The sequence below is a fragment of the Lissotriton helveticus genome, chromosome 10, assembly GCF_964261635.1.
Source record: "Lissotriton helveticus chromosome 10, aLisHel1.1, whole genome shotgun sequence".
In the NCBI taxonomy this organism is placed as follows: domain Eukaryota; kingdom Metazoa; phylum Chordata; class Amphibia; order Caudata; family Salamandridae; genus Lissotriton; species Lissotriton helveticus.
Genome location: NC_136071.1, coordinates 1,025,863,412 through 1,025,885,889, shown reverse-complemented (window position 1 = coordinate 1,025,885,889; position 22,478 = coordinate 1,025,863,412). Strand labels below are relative to the sequence as shown.

The window sequence follows — 22,478 nt, the reverse complement described above, 5'->3', positions numbered from 1 at the left end:
CAGCAGGTCAATAGAACAGTCGCTACCTGCTGGGGCATTATTAAAATTCTTTGAAAAATTAAGCACTATTTGTCCCCTCAGGCTCGCAAGCAGGTCGTCGTTGCACTGGTTGCCTCGCGACTTGACTATTGTAATGTTCTTTATGCTGGTGCTAATAAAGGTCTGATGCAGCGCCTACAGACTGTCCAGAACGCGGCAGCCAAATTTGTACTGGATGCTCCTAGATTATCCTCCGCCACGGCTGCCAGGAAAACCCTGCACTGGCTCCCTATTGAGTCCAGGATTGCCTTCAAGACTCTCTGTGTGACCTATGGGGCGCTTGCTGGTAATGGGGCTGAGGGCGTGAGGAAACTGCTGCGCCCATATGTACCGGAGAGAGCTCTCCGTTCCTCAACCAAGAGTCTGTTGGTGGTCCCTCGCGCTCGTAGAACTAAATGGGGCGGGAAGGCGTTTTCAACAGTAGCCCCCAAGTTGTGGAATAGCCTTCCCTTTGAAATCAAATCCCAACCGTCGGTCCTGAACTTTCGGAAAGCCCTAAAAAAGTGGTTTTTCTCCAAGGCGTATCCGTAGTGCTGGTTATTTGGTCATTTTGATTTCTTTTTTAGGCGCCTTGATGCCTCCGGGCTTAGTAGCGCATTATAAGACTCATTTCATTTCAAGAACCAAGAACATTTCCGAAGACGGCTGAAACTTGACTATTTCTTAGATAACTGCACCACCAGCTACCCGACAACAAAGCCCAAACAAAAGTAACACCCTCAAGAGCAATCCTCAGCTTATAACCCACTAGTTGCAAACAACTTAACCATCAAACTGCTTTCATACGCAGGTAAGGACTGACCTGCAGTTCGCTGTGGCATCATATAGTTACATACTTTCGTATATAAGAGTTATGGCCCACAATAATACTAAAACCATAATATGCAGTGGTTACTGACAACTTGTAAGTTATACCTATTATATTTGCACAGGACATGTTTGCTATGAGGATTGTCCATCACCAGCACTGTACAGCCAAACATCACCAAATGAACAGGCATGGAATAACTGAAGAGATCCGTCACACATTACTGAATAACTTGGAGGGCTTTAATACAGTACATTCGCTGCAAATCCCAAATAACTGCACAAGCTGACCGCATCTATACATTGCACAAACACTTAGATATAGAATGCAAATAAAAAATGTCCATTCCAACAGATCTCTCTGCTTCTCACATCCTCCAACCATGCCAGTTTAAGACTACAACTGTATTCAAATCTCAGATTGGACAACCCACTGCAATAACCAGATAAGCACACTGTATCATGTGAAATACCATAAAGGTACCTGCAGAGCTATTCAAAGATGCTAACACTCTGAAAATCATACACCTGCATGTCTGTCTCTTACACTTCACCATCCAACACACTGCTGTGTGCTGCATCTTATAGCACGATAACCGCACGGGGATGGTCATCACGCACGACATGTAACACTTTCCACATAGGACACAACAAAAACATCATTCCAACCACACACCCCACATTGCGTAGCGTGCTACTCGCGTAGGCAAGCGCTTCAGGGCCCCACATAGGGGTAGTAGGCAATTTATAAGCAATGCAATACAACACAATACACTGTAGACCAGAGGCCTCGGATCTACATCTCGCCGACGTGGCTGCCCAGCCCAGGAGTCACGCACCTATCAACACAGTTAGATCTGGTTGGGGAAGGGAAAGGGGTCTGCCTGCTGACCTAATCGAGGTCCAGTAACCACGAGTGCAGATATTTTGCAGTCTCCTCCAAAATCTGAACTTGGTTGGACTTCAAATGCCACTGTTAGGCTCAAACATGCCACCTGGCCTGCTTGACCAGCAGGATGCAGGAGGCCATCAGTTCCAGCAGCCTCAGAGTCTACGTCATTGCAATCCAGGACTGAAGTTAAAAGATCGGGATCATAGATCATATGAATGTCCTGGACTCTCTAATCCAGGGGGAAGGCATGAAACGAAACCACATCCAGAAAGTCTCTGACGGAGGGGAGCATCTGAGGAGAAGTCAGGTGAGACTTCCACACATTCAGATTGAATCCCAAGGATGACAGGAGGTTTGCCGTAATCTGGAAGTAGTGGACGACTGCTTGAGGCGAACCTGCCTTCAAGAGACAGTTGGCGAAGTAGGAGAAGACTGCCACCCATGAACTCCAAATTGTATGCTGCCACCACTGGCATCACTTTGTAAACACCTAAGGGGCACTGGTGAGACCAAAGGGGAGCACAGCTCCTGTCCCACCACAAACCGCAGGTAGCGCCGATGAGCCGGCAGGACAGGTATGTGGAAATAGGCGTCCTGCAGGTCCAAAGCCTTCATCCAATCTCCAGGGATGAGGCAGACAAGACTCTGGGGAGGATCAGCATTTTGAATGTCTCCTTCAGGAGGAAGGCGTTGAGAGGGTGCAGATCTACAATGGGTCAAAGACCACCATCCTTCTTGGACACCAGAAAGTAGTGGGCCTAACAACCACACCCTACTTCTGGTTCAAACACAATATCAACAGCCCTTTTCACCAAATGGGCTTGAACTTTCTGCCGCAAAATGGAGAGAGGGTTCTCCGTCAGTTGCTGGGTGGATGGTGGGAGGTGCGGTGTAATGAAAGGAAGGGTAAGGCATAACTTTTGTAGACAATCTGCAGGACCGGGACCCAACTGTTAAAAAACTTGCTTGCCAATCTAGATAGAATCCATGGATTCTGCCTCCTTCCGGGTGGGCTGTGACCATCTAAGGGTCCCCTAAAACGGTTTGGCAGGTGTGGCTGTGTGGTTGGGGAGCAGGAAGAAGTGGACCGGGCAGCACACCGTTTTTGGCCACGGGAGCAGCGGCAAACTTGGCCTCTCCCACAAAAATGCTGGGCTCCCTGCCGAAGAGGAACAGGCTGGCAGTAAAGGACACTGCTGCCACAGTCACAAAAGCAAGTAACATTGTTGTGACTGGCAAGGTTGGGCAGAGAGGTACAGAGAGCGAGCATTAGTCCTAATCTCCTTGTAGGGTACAAAGGCAGCCAGCCTAGTCCCCAGACAAAAGAGTCACAATGAACGACAAGTCCATCAAGGAGAACTGGATGTCGCACAAGAACCCAGTATATTTCAGCCAAACATGGTGTCAAATGGCAACACTGTTGCCTATTTCTCACTCAAAGGGGTCAGTGGTATCCATACACAACAAACTGTTAAATTGCTGCATCAAAACCATCTTGGACTGCCTGCAAAAGGAACTTGGCTAAGGTCTTCGGAAATACCATGGAAGACTTGTGCCTCCAAGTCCCAACGGTTCTGGATCGAGTCTGACTCCTGGGAAATATTCATAAGGTGCAGATTCTACGGGTGGACGCCTCTATCAGAATATCCAATTGTAAGACCAGGTCCTCACCTCATGGGGGAGGAAGGGGCTGCCAAGTGCCAACAAAAACCCATACCAGATCCTCCTAGTTAAGGCTGGGGTGATCAAAATTAGCTGGGCCTGCTTCTCTCCACATCTTCTTTTGGGAACAATTGGTAAAGCCCAAGTCATGCAGAAGAGTCATTGTGCAGTGAGGATATTATTTGGCCATTGCCAGGGACTCGGACTTCGGGTGCTTATTTTGAAGGCTTTTTAAGTGAAGCAGCTGGTTTGGAAGCAAGAGGATCCAATGGAGTTCCGTCAGGATGGGGTGATGTGATCATATTTCTTCATGTCCTGGAGGAGATGTGCTGCGACGTGTAGGCTGTTAGGGGTGACATTGTGAAGTCTTGGAGGCCATGCAGTAGAATGTTATCACCATACCGAAGCAAGAGTACGTGGGCTTGAATAACATTTCTTAAGACGCCTTCTGGTGTAAACAGTTTCACATTCTTTTTAGCGAGCTGGTATCCGCTTTTGCTTCCTAGCTATATGTTTCTACAGGACAGGTAGCAATAACTTTACATAGTTTTGCAGACAAGCACATGTAAAAAATGCTTTTTTTAACCAAATTTATTTCTGATCAAAACAGCCTGCTAAACTACTGATGGAAGCATCAACTAATATGGACAATTTTCTAAATTCTTACACATTATCGTGTTAGATGAGACAAAAAATGTAGAAAACAAAATACTAATTGTCATTTAACTCTGAAAGTAAAAACCTATCTCTCTATATATCGCTGCTTTGAATCGGACTACTGATCAGTCTTGCTGAAACAGCCAATCAAAGAGAGGAGATAACTAAGCTAAGGCGAGACCACTCCCAGCTGCTAAGGTACCACCGATCTGTGCTTTCAGAACTTTGATGTACATCCATTGTAGTTTATCAAGAAACAGTTTCCAGTTTGCTTAAATATTACAAATAAACAGAACATTCTCATCTGAAAGCACTTATCCATACCTTGCCAAGTAAGCAGCAGTCTACAAGAGTTTGAAACGTGCTCCAATTATCAAAAATAACATTTCAAACAAAATGAAAAATGCTGCAGGTCCAGAGTCTAATGGCATCGGGCTCCCTTCGTCACAGCATGCAAATGAAAAATGGTGCTGGGTGTGCTCTTTGTAAGTTCGCCAAATATACTTCCATGTACTACATGTTTGTAATTACAATAATTGCGCCACTGGTTGTCAGAAGTCAGATTTTGGCTGCAGCATGAAATACCTTTGTGGGGCTCTAACATAAGCTCATGAATCAGGGTAGTAAAAACGGTTCTGAATCTTGGATAACAGAAATGACTGCTGTCATCTCTTCGAAAGTGGAAAGCAGTTCCCCAGCACCCGGGAGAGGTGTGGCGCCGCGGCCAGGGCGACTGACGCTGGAATCTGGGGACCACGGTTCGATCCCCGGCTCCGGCGGCAGGTTAGCCCAGCACCATGTGACTCTGGGCAATAGCTCGCTTAATCTTCCCGACGGCCCCCCAGCGCCTAGAGACCCTTACGGGTGATTGTGCGCTTTACAAATGTGGACTTTACTTTACTTTACTTCACCCGCAGAATGATGAAGATCTGGCCACGCAGGGGGTAGCGGAACTCGAGGAATTGCAATCCACGAAATTTCGCAGAATTACATAAACATTCGGTGAAATTTCACTGAGTTTTGTGAGTGGGCAGAATTCGGCACATCGCGCTGCTCAAGTTGAATTTTAGTGCAGGGAGCTTGTTCCGCACTGTGAAATCAGCATGAACAGCAGCACGTGGCATGCATAGCTGCCAAGGTTTCAGATTGCCATGTGTGACATTTTCAAAATTTGAGTGAAATTATGAGTGACATTTCAACGACTATGAGTGACACTTTCTCGCCAGCAAAAATCATGCAATGAAGACGAGGGAAACATCTAAGTATCAGAAATTACAGCCAATTGAGCAACAAGAAACTCCAAGAACTTCTTGAAACTGTTGCAGAGCACCAGCAATGGATGGAGACTAACCCTATTGCTCCCTCCTGTAAACGGACTGTACTGTAAACTAATGCATAACCATGAAATTACACAAGTTAAGTTTTCCAGCAGCAGTACTCGGTATTAGGTAAAACTAAACCAGGACTGAGGCAGCAGGCTCTCTGACTCCGGAAGGATGATCAGACAGAGCAGCCCTGCAGATCGATGCTTTTTATTATGTAAAATTATTTTGTTTCACATCATGACTCATGTTAGTAAAGGTCACGGTGGTGCTAAGGCGGGGCAAGTAGATGTGAATACCTGACGCTGTGCTTTGTAGAAGGACTAAGGGGAATGGGCTGTAATAATGCTGAAGGGTTCCTCAGTTCTTACCTCTCTGCGTAGGTGCTGTGTGACAGTGTTTCACCTTCTGGCTGGCCTACCGGTACCCAATTTCTTTGAGAACAACTGTTCCTACATTCACAGCCTAGGCTTTCTCATTCTGCCTTTTTCTTTAATAAACGCATGTCAATGGAGGTAAGCGGCTACAAAGAAGTTAACAGCTCTGAGCTCTTGCTGAGTGTAATGACTGCTGACAACAGGCCAATGTGATGTCAGCACAGTGAAAGCCTTATAGCCAGTCCGAGTTTCAGGCAACATTAACAACTGCAATGTTTTTTGATGGCAGTTTCAAAACTCACGATGGAAATAAAATTGTCCAAGAACTTAACGCCGAGAATGGAAAGTGATGAGATGTTGCTTAGACATCTTCCTGTAGTCTTATACTGCATAAGCATATCCGGTTTCAAAGTCTGTAGTAACATGCAGCTTCAGTGACGTTTTACTTTTTGTACCATCTAGTGTCAGCCAGCCTTGCAGCGCTCATAATGGCTACATAATAGTCTGGATTTGATTGCTACCTAACCTACATACATACAGCATCTCCGAGTCAATCAACAGTGCTACCTGATTAAACACAAGGGTTTCGTTTCCACAGTTGCCACTTATTTTAATCTTGCTTAGTTATGCTACTACCTGTTGTACCAAAAAGTTTTGCAAGCATTGATGCACGACGTGCTGTGGCGGTGCATCAATGTGCAATGTGCGCTGGGGCGCCTGGCACAGGTGGCAAAATGCGTGACAAAGCATTTCAGTGCGGTGATGCGGATCACCGCACTGAAATGCGTGAGCGTCACACCTGTTGCGTGACGCTTGGCAGGACTGGGCGTGACAGAAGGTGCAGCTTCTTTCTGCCGCCCAAGTAGATTTTCTCTCAACGCGAACCGTTTAGACATGCTGCAACTACCCCTGTTGAAAAATAGCGCCGGAGGAATTCTCGAGCCTGAAAATCATGCTTGAGGATGCAAATTCTTGTCGCGTGCACGAAAAAACTATTGTAACGTGGAGTGGGCAAAACTCCGCCGGCGTAGCAGAAATTTTTGCCCACCCCCGCATCGGAGCAGAGTCAGACTGGGAGAGAAAATAGGCATGGGCACCAAATTAAAAGTGGCCCACATTTGTATAAAGGGCAGTTTAAAACTTGTAAAGACAGGGTATTTTGCAAGGTATGGTAGACTGCATGTATTTGTGATTTCTACATGCAATGTTTGTGGTAATATCAGGGAAAGCAAGAAAAAAAACGGCCCACCAGACCATAAAGCAGCCTCAGAAACCTCGAAAAAAACAGCCCACGCTGACCAATCAGAGCAGCCCCTCTGCCACTACCTGTTTGCCCTACAGGACCTTCCGACCCTGCATCAGAGGTAAGAAGGTTAACCAGGCCGAGGGATGGGGTGCCCCAAGGTGGCGCACAGGGGTGTGCATTAAAACAACACTGGAGAGGAGCGTCCTGAGAGAAGGAGGGGAGAGGAGCTATCTACCAGAGACAAGGGAGGGAGTGTCACCAAACAGAAGTGAAGGCAAGGAGTGACACAAAGGCTGCCAATAGAGTAGTGCCAACTAAAGAGTGCAAAAGCACAGGATAAAATAACAGGCATGAATCCCCTGAATTAGCCAAAATGAGGCAGCAAGAGGTAAATGTAAGTATCCTCCTTGAAAAGGTGAGCCAGAGTGGCCACCCACTCGTGCCTAATGGATAAGAAATACGGTTAAATCGTAGGAGTGACATAAGTGGTAATCTAGTGACCAGGCTTGTGGTAATGGGAGTCAACCAAGCCTGCATCCTGTCTGGTCGGGGAGGATGGTTTCCAACACCTTGTTTGGGATGCTATATGGCAGGACAAGGTACAATGGAGGCAGGTGTGGTTACCCTAAAGTAGACACTGACCCCACGGGCCAGGGCCAGGCGTGAAACCCACATAGGTCTACAAGGGCTTCACCCCTCCCTCCCCCACACCTCCTCCATGTGTCTCAGCCCGAGCTGCTGTGGGATCGGCTGGGCAGTGTCTGGAGTCTTATCTCCGGCACACCTTAGTTTTTCACAGGTCTTTAAAGACCATTTAAATACTTACATACCTTTGTAAACTGGTTACCGAGGCTTAGTTTTTTTTTCTGGTTCCAGTACCCCCTGGGCCCCCACTCTGCCTATTCCTTACAATTATATTTTACTTTTTCTGCCGTAGTGTGAGAATGCATTTCATTAGTGTGAGAATGTAGTTCATGAAAAGGAATATAAAGTAGGGTTGCCAAAAGAAAAATGCCAGCCATGTGTTGTTTAAAGAGCCGGCAAAGACCTCGTCTTGACACTAAATAGGGTTATAAATTAAAAAGTAGGAATTCATTTGTAATGTGACTTTTCTGTCTTTGTTCCCTTTAATTATCAGTCAAGGATCATTCAGGCAGCCCTATAACACAACTAAAAGTGCTTTCTATTTATATTTGCTGTTCGAAGTATGCATAGATAAGTGCTGAAAATACGGCTTTAGGTCTCTGTTTATTTTTGTACCATCTGGGACATCAAAATAATGAGCTTGCAACCCTAATCGTAAGACTGGAAATTTGTTGCAGTATCAGCACATTATTTATTCCTTCCACCCTCGATCCCCGATTAATGCCATAATAGCAATAGTTTAACTTGTATCTGAAACCCTACGCCGCGTCAATAACATGCTGAGTTACTTAGTGTCTGGAAAAGCACCCTGCATTCAGACAACTCACTCCTCACTCTCGCCCTTCTCTTTCACGCTCACCCTGCACTCACAATGCACTCACACTGATCATCCTGCACTCACACCATTCACCCACTCACCCTGCACTCACACTGATCACTCTGTATTCACAATGCACTTGTGCTGTTCACTCGGTACCTCACCCTGCAGTCATACGAGAAAACTACTCACCCTGCACTCATGTGACACTTCACTCACCTGCCCCCTCACTGCTCACTCTGTAATCTCACTCAAACAAGCCCATCACAAACCATGCATTAATTCGGCCCACTCTGCACTTACATCCACACCCAAATTCATATGGTCACCTCACTCACCCTGTAGTCCCTCCTCTTACCCTACTCTCACACTGTTGCATCGCTCACTGTGTACTCACATGGGCACTCCTGCCACCCACACAGCACCGAGGGTTATATGCCTGATATAAAGAACGTGTACCATGCAGACCACAGAACTGAGTGCGAGTAAACTAGGAGTAGCGCTATAAAAAAATTAAATGTTTGTCAGAAAGATGCTATAGTGAGATGAGGTGCGCTGTTGGTGAGTGGTAGTGAGGGAATTGATGGAGGAGGAAATGGGGAGGGGGGGCAAAAAAGACTGTTGCACCGTGTGAGAACAGTCCTAGGGGCCAGCCGTGGCTGAGAGTACAAGCCCCCCCCCTCCCCCTCACCTAAGTTCGGGTCTAGTTGCGACGCTGGCCAGGCCCAACTTATTGCTGGCTACCAAGTACTAGGGTTAGCAAGTTAATGCTGCTACCTGGCGCTGGGGGTTCCTTCAAAAACACAACAACACAGGCTTCAACTTCGCTTGGTCATTGGAAGAGGATTATCGCCAAGTTTGCAATTATTTTCATCACAATTAAATATTAAAACTGCTTTACCCTGCCTACGAGCGGGCCGTGTATTGAGAAAATGTAAATAAACTGTGGCTTCCAGCACGTTTAAGTCTCTGCATCCAGGGCTTTAAGTAGGATGAAAAACTGGGGGGGGCGGGGGTGTCTCTCAAAGGGGCGTGGCCAACATGATTAAGGGGGTGGCTTAAAACACACAAGCTAAAAATCTGTGCTTAGCATGGTGTGCCGACCGACTTGTATTTTGCTGTTTCTGCATCCAGATATATGATACAAGAAGTAACATCATACCTACAACAAGTCAGGGCTATTGGCTTTGTCGGTGGTTGTTGTTAGTTGCATAAGATGAATAAGCAGTAACTATGGCTTGTATACAATTTTGAAAAAGCTTCCACTTAAAGCCCTGGTGACACCACAACAATGTTGCTTCTCCCGAGTTTCGTAAAGAGAAGGGAAATCCAGAGAGAAAATGACCCTCTTAAAGGATTTCCCTTCTCCTACAACCCTCACCTGGCATGATGTCATGCCGTAACTTCTCCACTAGTGAGAAGTGAGCAGTGTGAGCACTCGCACATCGATGTGCTTGCTGTTACGGCATTCCGGTAAAAACACAGACCGCCAAACAGAGCCCGATAGAGACCCGTTTGTAGGTTTCCTTTAAAAAAAACTGCCTGTGCTCAGCACCGGTGAGACCCGGCCCACTTCCAGCCCTGTCTGCATCCTTAAAGGATATAAATGGGGTTATTGACTGAGAGTCCCTAGTGCTTGGGTTAACCAAATGCTCATTAAAGCGCTTTGTTTGCTGCACCTCGTCCGGGCCGAACACGTCAATCCAGGCACCGTCAAGGTGTCCCGATTCAATGTGCATCTTTAGCTCGTTATCTCCCATCTAAGCCTTGGTAAAGCCCAGCAAAGATTTGCATTTATCGGAGCCTTCCCACTGTATTCGAGGAATGCAGCTGCATTGTCATTTTAACAAACCATGAATAAAGACAAGCATCTCGCCGTTAGGCCGTGTTCACCACAGTGGTGAGCACAGCAGGCCAAAGGAAACATCCACCCGCCCCCTCGGGCGCGCTCACTGTGCCGCTGCAGAGAACGCAAGGATTCGGGCGGATGCAAACTGAGAAGAAGTGTAAACAAACCGAAGCCTTCGGGCTGATCTCCTCACACCTTTTTTAATTCCCTTTAGTGTTTATGGGCCTTCTGTGTTGTGTTTCTGCGACACTTGCAACGCCCTCGCCCACAGCAGCACGTGACCTACTGGCATCGCGCGTTGTTATGCAAAATACAAGCCCTGAAAAGGGGTCACGTCACTGGGCGCCCTTACAAGCAACAGGGGCGCTACTAAAAACTTGGATGCTGCCTGGCAAGGAGCCCTTTCCGGTCACTAAGGGGCATTTGCACGAACTCATTTTCCCATGACACAGAATGGGCAAAACCCGTCATACATCTGGTCCTAAGTGAAGAAATGCCGCTAGTACACCAGATGCTAATGGAAAATGAGTTGTGTTGCCCTATGGACACAGAGAACGACTGCATCCCATTTAAATGCGTTCTTTTTCATTTCACAAAGTTTTCATTGGAAATGATACAGAAAAATATATAACAATATCCAAAAACAAACACATTTGCAAGTGTTTATAGCATATGATGCACGAGTCGTTCCACATATAATGCAAAGGACAGTATAGTATCAAAGGTTTTGATATGTTTCTTTGGTGAGTGGTGATGTCTAAGTGCAAAAGGAAGTATTTTAATAACTTTTGGACATGTTGAATTAAGACTACAGCCAAGAATCTCCAAAGCAAAACGGAGGGGAGGGATTGGGGGGGGGGGGGGTAGACGGGGATGGAGTGGTCGGCACGGATTTCAATGCGTTGCAATTACAATCTTTCGGATTTAAAGCGTCGATGCAAAAGACACATTTAAAGGACTAAATTAGGTGGCCACCAAAGGAATTTCGCGAGGCAAACATGACTATTTAAAAGAAACTGCATAATGAGACACTTGAGACAAAACAAGTCACACTGGGGAGGGTAAAACCGGACAATGCAATGGTCGCCTTGCACAAAGACTCGGAACGAAACCCGGTTCATTGCGTAGTAGTATCAAATGCAGGGACAGGTGCGTAGCTTCCCGCAGGAAACACTAGAGGGCCATAACATGCCATGCTTGGCATCTCACACCTGAACACACAGAGCCTCATAATTTACACCAGCAGTTTCAAAATAATAGCATTTTGCACAACTTAATAAGGTTTGGGTCGGGAAGGAGTGCGGCGGGTTAGTGAACCTCACGTTACTGTGCAGTCTGACCACAGCTTGTGGATAAGTTACACATTTCAAGCACACAGCGTCAGAACGCGGACCACGAGTCGACTACATAAGGGTAAACATGCGGATTTGATTGGACGCAGAAAGATGGAATCTGAAACCAGGTGAGTACAGACACGCAAAGCACAACCAACAAAAACCTGTGGATGTTTACAACACTTCCAGTTTGACAACAAAGCAGTCAACACCGATTTTTTATAATTTTACACTATGCAACGTGAGAGTTGCATAAGTAGCAAGGCCAGAGGTAGAACTCCAGGCGGAGATGGGCTCTCAGGGCAACTTAACCAGGAGTCTGCACAACTGTTGCCACCTGACGGTTGCAGGTCTAGGAGGAATCCAGGAAAAGGACATCCTGAGCCTTTGGTAAAGGGAGCTGTTATTTTGCTGCTAATGGACCTCCGGCGTTCGGTGTCATACACAGCACATCAGCACAAAATGCCGAGAAGATGCTAAGTAAAATTATTTATGTGAATATGGGAACATTTGACCAAACTGGTGCAGAGGACAAATAACGTTTCACGCCTGAGAAGAAAACTGATAATTGGGAGGTTTGCGCACATCTATCAGGAGGCACCATCACTCCCAGAGGAATGCATGAAGATTTGTATCGTGCAAACCTAGCTGAAAGCAATGGAGAACTGTACAGTAGCGGGGATAATACAAAGCTAACAAGGTTATACGAGGGGAAGGTGAACACTGAAAGATTTTAATGCAGAAAGACAGAGGGAGGAGGACAACGACCATTGCAAGCCAGCAGAGTGGGGCTCTCGATTCTGTGTTTGAGTTTCAGGTGAGAAGGACGAGCCCGCCTCTTTAGTACCTCTTCTATGTTGATATACATTCACATGTAACCTGCGTACAGATTCTTATACAAGCTGCACAGCAAATGCACTCATTTTAAAAGGTAGGCACTGGCGATTATCGCGCAAACCCATTTTGACAGAAGCTTGAAGTGGGTGTGATTTATTTACTGAGACTCACGTAGGGCAGATATATATATATATATAAAAAAAACAGGTGGAACAAAATCAAAACAAATCTAATGGGGAGGGGGAGTTAAATGGGTCAGAACCCACTTCCCCAGAAGTTCTCAATGTAGGTGACTGAATTAAAAAGGCTAATATATGCTTTGCACATTTCAAAATCATAACTCTCAAGGAACATGGCAGTGTGTTCATATGCAACTGTACTATGATGCTCTGGTAAGAAAATGTTGACCTTGGTTGTTTTACGTTTCTTAATCTTTTCCTTCCGTTATATGGTTTGAATGCAGCAGAGTCAAGAAATATAAAAACAATGTTTTACTATCTCTTCTATTTCACTATTTCAGTGCTGTAAAGAAGCATTATTTTCTTTCTTAAAGAAGAAAATATTCACTATGAACACATTAAACAACTGAATGTACATATGGTATGTTGAGCCATCTCAAACGTACTGTGAACACAATTCCGAATCTCTCAGACTGGAACTCTGTGTAACATTAATTTATTACTGTAGGTACTATAGAAAAGTGTGCACCTCAGGGCAATGGTCGGACTGGTGCTGCTTGGTTTCCATCCACCAAGCACTCTGCTGGGAGCCTCCCACTAGTCTGAAGTGAAAACTCCTGGCTCCAAAACGATAAAACCCCCATAAGAATATGCCTGACCTGCACTACGCTTCTTACAACCAAACCAGCCCAATATGTCAGCAGTCCCCCTCAGGCACACCCATAGCCCGCACAGAAGACTCTTCTGAAACTCTCCCAACAGCGCACACACCCTTGGTTGTCCTTGACAGCACCTAACGGTTTTCTGTGCCTCTAGGACACAATTTTCTGATCCAGAATCTCTCACCTTGGGATACAGTGGAATAGGAATTGTTTTCTCAAAGAGGATCTCATACTTAATTTAGAACTAAAAACATATGACGGAACTGCAAACTTATCATGAAAAGAAAATGTTATACATTTAATACTTGATTTTCCATGAACCTTAACTTTGATTTAGAAGTGCCCTAACACTTGCATTAATCTTCCCAAATAATCTTTCCTTTTGCTTCTTCATGTCAATTACCTGAAGGAAGGCAATCATTCTCTTCACTGCACATATCAAACCTATAACTCCAGCTAAACCTTTGTAGATATTAGAGTAATCCGTTCAGACAACTTTGAATGTTTTTTTCTTTATAAGACTTCATTTATCTGCCTCAGGAAACAGACAGTCACATATTACACAATGCCGCCTACACATATTACATAGTGCCAGTTGAAACGGGCTACTTGTGGTTCAGACGCACTTTCCATTAAAAAGGCATTTTTGATTGGACTATATCTTTTGACCCCATGGATGCATCTGCACAAAATCTAGTGACCATTTGGGGCAGTCAGCTGAAGTCCAGCACGCCAATTTTACCAAGCTATTGTACATTACACTTGCATGTAATCATGCAATGAAATAATCAGAATGATTACGTTTGATTGTGATGTGTATTGGTAGGTGAGGATGGGCATTTCACTGTCAACAGCAGAGGATGCAAGTGCACAACTATAAAGCAGCAGAACCACCAACTCTCAATGCAGGCTATAGGGGCAAGATGGTGGAAGGAACTCCAATTAGTGTTCAGAAAGGCCTCTGCTATGGTGAGCATTACTAAAAGTATAAAGACTGTAGTTCTTGTTCAGTCGGGGATGAGCATCGGTGCCTGAAACTAATACTACAGACACCGGCTGGGACATTTCATTTACAAAAAATACTTTTGCCTGAAACCGGTATATCCAAAATACAGACCGATCATGCATAAATGAAAATACAAAACGAGGCACCATTATCCAGCCTTTGTCTTGCATATAAAAATAAAATGCTACAGCTATGGTCGAAATTGCTAGGGCAGTTTAAAAACTGGTTTAAAAAAGATTTGCTTTAAATAAAATTTTCTGCGTTTTCTAACATATGCTTTTTAGGTCTCATCTACAGACAGCTTTATGTGTTTGTTGTCGAAGACCTACTGTGAACAATGCAATACACTGAGTTCTGGGTCCGTCCAATGCTCATGATTAGATGGTGTTCTTGTCTATCTTAGTTCCCTGGTCATGATTAAATGGTTTTCCTCTCTACCCTTGTTCTTGTCCTGCCCTGAGAACATATCTTCCTTACCATCCTTGTTACACAATTAATTGCATCCTTGTTACACAATTAATTGTATCCTTCCACTACTGAAACGAGGAAACTACTTTTCATTTATTTCAGCATCCTTGGGAATATAAGTACCTTCCTTGCTCCTGTCCCAATCTGCTCATGCTCCATTACACCTTCACTATAAACTTTATCTTGATGCTTACACCCCTCTGCAAGTCTGTTACTCTTCCACTTCTCTTTTCCGTGCCAAGATTTGTTTTCTTTCATGATTTTTTTTATTCAATTAGTTTGGCGAGGACATGCAGCTGAAACACTGATTTAAAACTACCATGAGCACCGAGGGGTCCACATAATCAGACCATACCTGACTGCAATTTTATCCTTTTGACGTATTTCTGTGAGCATTTTCTTTGGCTGACATATCCTTTTTTAAGTCCACTTCCCCACTGCTATCTTCAGACCCATGCGACAAATAGGTAGAGTGCTGTGTTTGGTCCAACGTGCATCAACACCTTTGATGTGTGTAGGAGTGTGTGAGGGGCTATGGCTAAACGATAATAAATCAGTTAAATACATTTGATTTTAGTGACAACTGGTTTAACAGCTTTCAAGATGTATTTTATTACATTTTATTCTCTTTAGGATCATCATAACTCAGGTTTTGTCTAATAGGACTGTAGCATTAATGACGCAGTACAATGACATTGGGGTCTTTTATTGTCCTGATAAATGCCTCTTAGAAATAATAAGTCATTTTTACAGGCAGACATGTCAACTTTTTTTCTTACAACAGCATAGGGTCCTAATGCATTCACAGACGTCATCGTATAGTGTTTAATTTTGTGCCAAGGAGAAGAAAAATAAGCCGCTTCATCTATTCCGTTGGCGGAAAATATTTTTATCAGGGAAAAGAGGTTTATCTGTTGAAATTGAAAAAAGCTCGATGTGGACCACTGTTTACAGTTAGGAGCGGGTTTATTGATGACATGTGCCACATAATGTGGATGAATGTCCTGCTTCCTTAAAAAGAGATTTCTGCCACAAAAAGTTCCTCATAAATATGTTAAAAGGATACAATCGCCATAATAACAATGTCTAGGAATCAGACCACGTGCTAATCTGTTGTCGTGCTGTATCAGATGTATACTTTTAATTAACTGTTGGAAAATGACTGTGGTCATCGTGGAAATTAAAGTAAAAAAATATATGCCAAAATTCTGCCAATTGTAGGATTAAAGATGCGATCTTGAAATTCTTTAGCTTGAAAAAGCAATACGATGGCAACCCATGCATTAACATGTCATGATGCACCAATCACTAGTCTATTTTACTTTTCCCGATGCCAATGCTAACAAGCATTGTCAAAGCAAACACCAGGAGATAATGGACGGAGCGCTGACATTTTTCAGATACTCACCCCCAGTTACAGATCTGGGTTGAATCCATCATCGTTCTTTAGCTCACTTCGACATCCCAGTTCAGACCCAGCCATATGCAAATCAGTTTTGACCCTGAGCCTCATAGGAACAGTCCAGCCTGAACTGCCAAGCCAGGTCTTCCCTGGAGTGGAAACAAGCATCCTGGGACTGGTTTCGGGTTAACACTTCCCATCAGCCAGGCTAGCTTGAATCCAGTGGCAAAGTGAACAAGGGACCCACATCTGAGCATACCCTGCCAACTTAGGGCAAACAAAGCAAACACAAGGAGGTGATAGACGAAGTGTTGACACTTTTCAAACACTCACCCGCAGTCACACATCCGGGCTGAATCCATCATCGTTTTTTAGCTCAATTCGCCACCCAGTTCAGACCCAGCCACATGCAAATCAGCCTTGACCCTGTGCCTCATGGGAACAGTCTAGCCCGAAATGCCAAGCCAGGTCTTCCCTGGACCAGAAACAAGCATCCTGGGACCGAAATCGAGGTAACACCCCCTCATCAGCCAGGCTAGCTTGAATCCAGTCACACACTATGTCAAACTGTTTATAAATAACCAGATAAGGTATTGCAATTAATTATTTTTGAAACACATGCCTTGTTCAAGCCTGCATGCCTGTCTAAAAAGCGGTTGTGTTACATCAAACTAAGTATGTGAAAGCCTAACTCCATATTATAGGAGGCTGGTGGATGGCACACACTAAACCACAGTCCTACTCTCAATCCTGGTGTTAAAATGGTCTTTTTTAAATTTATTTTTAATTAAAAGCAGACGCTTCAGTGATAGTATTTCAAAAGGAACTTAAAATCATCTTTTTCACCCTGGTTTTAGAGCTCAGTGAGCTATATTTGTCCAGTTAGCCTAATTGAGTCTAATTTCTGGATATTCATCATCCTCAGTCTTTTGGTAGATATAGATCCGAGTACAGTTTTTTTCAGGTATTTTGTCTGAGATGGATGCACATTCAGAATATCTGGGAATTTCTGCTGTATGTGCTTATTATATTAACATATTGTACGACCATTTTGTCTACAGGCTTTGTGTATGTTATTTTAACACGTACTTAACACCCTTTAACTGTGTATAGTGCTTAGCATTTCCTGTTAAGGAACAGCATTTTTATGAAATACCTAAAATTAAGAAAACCAACAATTTCCAAGAGGACCGATTCGTACTGCAGTGTTTTGATGTCTGTAGAAGAGAAAATAAAAATGACCTGCGCACGGTCAATAAACAGAAACATAGGTATACTGAAACCTTACCTTGTAAAGTCCAAAAAAGCCAAGATCGCGCAGAACAGTCAAAGCGCTAACACGAGGGCCCGTGGTGATCTCTCCAGCCACCTGCAATCGGATTTTGACAATCTCCAATGGATTTGTGAAAATCACCTGGGATCCTCCAGCCTGGAATAACAGAAAAAAATTATTAGAACACGGGAACCAGCAAAAGAAAATGGAATTCATAACATGCTTAGCGCATACTGGGAGCCAACTGAAAAGAAACATGCAGGATCAATAAGGAACTTCGAAACTTGCGTTTTGGTACAAAATCTGCCCCGCCATTAAGAACTCTTAACACTTCATGGGGATGAGCTTGTAGGATAGATCTTATGGTCTATGTTAAAGAAGGATGATGAAGCAGAAAATATGCAGGTTTTGAAAAATACCTTAAGTATATGCAAGATACTTATTTTCTGAGAGAGCCTCTTGTCTAACTCCATGGGATATATGCATTCCTACCTACCAACAACAAGTGTGCTCCTATTACATTCCCTGTGCTATGACATTTGATAGGGAGTTTGGTCTAAAATAATAAAATAAGTATAAATTGCACTGACTGTGACGCAACTCATTTTCTTGATGTTGAATTTGCTGCAAGATCCCAACCATCTTTGTGATCGTCTTTGTTCATCATGTTTTAAGGTTCTCTTAAAGATGCATCCTCATCAAGCCAAACAAACACTAGTTGAGCAGAGATTTCCTTCCTTTGCTAGTTCATCATTCTCACTCCAGTATGAAAACACTGCATTAGAAGAGCAAAGTACTTTCCTCTTCCTATATCGAAAAACAGAGTTCCTAGCTCATAGGGATGAACTAAATGTGAAAGACGTACATAGTTCGTAGTCATCTTCATTATAATCCTGCGTAATATTGTCTAAGAAAAAGGAAAGGCCAAATCTCGTAAGCCAAGACCTCTATCCTGCTGCCCTCAAACAAAGAGTCCAAGTAAGGCGTCCCTTTAACAAATATTTTAATTGGGTACAGTCCTCGTACTGAGACAGAACATTAGGTCAGCTGTTCTGTGTTTATTTATTACATAGCTAGGGGATATATCCATGGAGAATAAGATTACAAACATATTAGCGAATGAGCACACTGTACTATATGAAGTTTATTGGTCGCACTTTGACGGATCTCTCGGACACACTGGTTTGGGCTTACGAGTCTCTGGTATGAAAAACGATAGAATTAATCTATGTACAATATTCTATCTATGTCTGTACACCATGTGAAATGTACTGTCAGTGTAACGCTAAACGAAATGTTAATAAAATTGTTTATAAAAAAAACAACTGTAGGAGGCCTTTAAAGCATAAATCTGCTCACCTGATGAATTTGCACACATTGGCGTGAGGAGTAAGAATTTGGAATCAGCCTGGGCACAATAACCAATGCAGAAGATTTGCCTTATTTTTCAGGACTAGCAATGAGGGTGTGCAGTTCACCCATGTTGGAATAGAAGGAGTAGGGCGTACATTTGTTACTTATGGGCTCAGTAGTTGATTATCGACAGGACACAGTCAGATTCAATCTACTTACACGTGATTAAGCAACCATTAACTAGGCAGGTCAAAGTAAGATACACCTTAAATCTTGCAGACCTGGAAGGCAACTATGAAAGACGAACTGGGGCGCTCTGTTAATAAGGAGCAGGTGATGGCACTTTGTATAGACCTGCCTCAAAATGTGTTTACCAACCTTATGAAATACTATAGTGATATAAAGCAGAAGGATTAGTTACTTACCTGTAATCCTAGTTCTCTTCCAGGGGTATCCTCATCAAAGTCATAAGCATTAGAATATTCCCGCCCATGCGCGGGACCCCGGAAACAATATATTATATGTGCCCCACATATATTATAGACATATATATAAATATATATATATATAAAAATAAGCAATTGCAGCCAAATAAACAATAGAGCTGGAATATGCAGTGAAGAATTTCCACAATACAGTGAATTCTGTATTAGAAACATGAGAAACAACACCAATGCTTGTTTAGAAACTGTTTTAATGTACAGAAAACAGTAGAAATTCTCATAACACACTGTAAGCATATACAGCTCCCAGGCTGCATTGCAAAATCCCAGTCTAAAAAGACTGAAAAGCTAACCTGTAGCTGAATGCACTAAAACTGACGCTGTGCCTTTAAGGCACCTCTGCCCCTAGCTTCCCATCATGCCTCAGGGGTTACAGTTAGGTCAGTTGTTCTTTTCGGAGACTGAAAACCAAACCATGGTAATAAGAGGTTAAAAAACATCTCCTATTAAATAAACAAAGTCCTTTGCCCGGGGAGGCGGGAGGGGTGCTTATGACTTTGATGAGGATACCCCTGGAAGAGAACTAGGATTACAGGTAAGTAACTAATCCTTCTCTTCCAGGGGATCCTCATCAATAGTCATAAGCATTAGAATAGAGTAGCGAGCCTCACCTCATCCCTGCGGGCAAAGGAATCAACAGATAACATTTATATCCGTAGGCCCAAAAATAGGCCTTTTTCTACCCAAATAGGTTTCTCAAGGAGGCTTGCCCTACTTGAGAATCCGCTCTGGAATCAGACTCTAGGCAATAATGCCTTGTAAAAGTATGGACTGATTTCCATGTCGCAGCCTTGCATATTTCTGACATAGGAATGTCATGCAAAAAAGCTATTGTGGCTGCTTTCCCTCTAGTGGAATGAGCTTTGGGTGATTGCAACAAAGGTTTGTCAGCCAGCTGGTATGCTAGTTTGATACAAGAGACAATCCATCTGGAGATGGATCTTTTGGCTGCTGCAAACCCGGACCTCATTGCACCATAATTGACAAAGAGTTGGTCTGTCTTTCTGGTGTCCTTTGTTCTTTCTAGGTAAAACTTTAGCACCCGTTTAAGATCTAACGAGTGCAACGACCTCTCAGCTGGGGTCGATGGATTAGGAAAGAACGAAGGAAGGGTAATCGTTTGATTTATATGAAAATCCGATACCACTTTTGGAAGAAAAGAAGGGTGAGCCCTCATTACTACTCTGTTGTGGTGAAACACAGTGTAAGGTTCCTTGGTGCAGAGTGCTTGAATCTCGCTAACCCTGCGCGCAGAGGTTATTGCCACCAAGAAGGCCGCCTTCCAAGTGAGATGCTGCAAGGAGGCCTTGTGTATAGGCTCAAACGGTGTAGACATCAGTCTGGAGAGAACCAGGTTCAACTCCCAGGGAGGAGAAGGATTTCTCACAGGGGGATAGACCTTCTTTAATCCCTGAAGGAAATCTTTCACCACCGGGACCTGAAAAAACGATGTTTGTGTAGGTGATTTTCTGTACGCTACTATGGCAGATAGATTAACCCTAATAGAAGCGTATTTCAACCCTGATGTCGCTAAGTATAGGAGGTATGGTAGGACTACCTCTTCTTGCCCTTTGGTGGGATCAAAGCCATGGTCCTTACACCAAATGAAAAATCTTTTCCACTTGAACGCATAAGACGTCCTTGTGGAAGGTCTCTTCGCCTCTCTTAAAATATTCATACATTCCGGAGGCAGATTTAAGTGTCCATATTGCAAGACCTCAGGAGCCATGCAGTCAGGTTCAGCGACTGGAGGTTGGGATGCAGGATCCTCCCGTCCATTTTGCTCAGCAGGTCTGGCTTGCACGGCAGCCGTCTGTGTGGACACCGCGACAGATGTAACAGATCTGGATACCACCATTGTCGCGGCCAATCCGGAGCAATTAGGATCATGTCCATGCTCGATCTGATGAGCTTGGCCACCACCTTCGGAATCAGTGCCAGAGGGGGAAAAGCATAAGCGAACATTCCTGTCCACTCCAGCAGGAGAGCGTTCCCTTGCGTCCCTGGCCGGTGGAACCTGGACGCGAAGGCGTGGCATTTGGCGTTTTCGTCGTCCGCAAATAAGTCTATGTCTGGACGACCCCAGCAACGGAAGAGTTCTTCGACCACTTCGTCGTTTAGCACCCAGTCTGGCTGATCTTCGAAGTGCCTGCTGAGTGCGTCTGCTTTTGTGTTTAACTCGCCTGGAAGGTGCACTGCCACCACCGACAGTCCCCGAGCCAGAAGCCAGTGCCAGATCGCCTGGGCTTCCAGAGACAGAGGGCGAGATCGAGTTCCTCCCTGCTTGTTCAGATAGAACATAGTTGTAGTGTTGTCCGTCTGAACCAGGACTTTGTCCGTTGTTATTGCTGGAAGGAACGCTTTGAGCGCCAGATGAACCGCTCGAAGTTCCAGCATGTTGATGTGGTATGTCTGAAGGTTGGTCGACCAGCGACCCTGAATCTGAAGATGACCCATGTGAGCACCCCAGCCTTCTAGAGATGCGTCCGTTACCACAGACAGAGAAGGCAGAGGTTGCTGAAAAGGGACTCCCTGCAGGACATTCCGAGGGCGAGTCCACCACTGTATTGAGGTCAGCGCTGCTTGAGACAGGATGATTCGATCCTCCCAATCTCCAGACGCTTGGTCCCACTGATCCTCCACCGACTCTTGAAGAGGCCGCATTCTCAACCTGGCGTTCGGTATTAGGAAGATGCAGGACGCCATGGAGCCCAACAGAGACGCTACGTCTCGCACCTTTGGACGAGGAATCTGAAGTAACTTTTTGCATTTTTGTCCCATGGAAGAAAGTCTCTCTTGCGAAGGAAACGCTCTTCCTAACTTTGTGTCTAGAACTGCTCCCAGATAGTGGATAGTTTGTGTGGGCTGCAGGATCGATTTTTCTGAGTTTACATGGAGGCCGAGCCTGTGTAGCTGTTGGAGACACAGGTGACAGTCTTTGGTGGCTTGCCGAGGCGACGGACTCTTCAGGAGCCAGTCGTCTAGATATGGGTACACAAAGAGACCTTTTTTGTGTAGACACGCCGCTACCACTGCCATGCACTTGGTGAAGACCCTTGGTGCGGATTTGAGTCCGAAAGGGAGCACTTTGAACTGGTAATGCCTGGACCCTACCAGGAACCTCAAGTACTTTCGATGACCTGGTGTA

General features: G+C 44.5%; 1 protein-coding gene across 1 annotated transcript in view; it reads right to left on the bottom strand.

Moving 5' to 3' along the window:
• The window catches only part of SLC25A13 (solute carrier family 25 member 13), a 707,445-nt gene that overhangs the window by 124,124 nt on the left and 560,843 nt on the right, over positions 1 to 22,478 (bottom strand). The window contains exon 14 of the mRNA XM_078663721.1: positions 17,490 to 17,630. Within this exon, the coding sequence (XP_078519847.1) occupies positions 17,490 to 17,630 (141 nt within the window). The remainder of the gene's footprint in view (positions 1 to 17,489; positions 17,631 to 22,478) is intronic.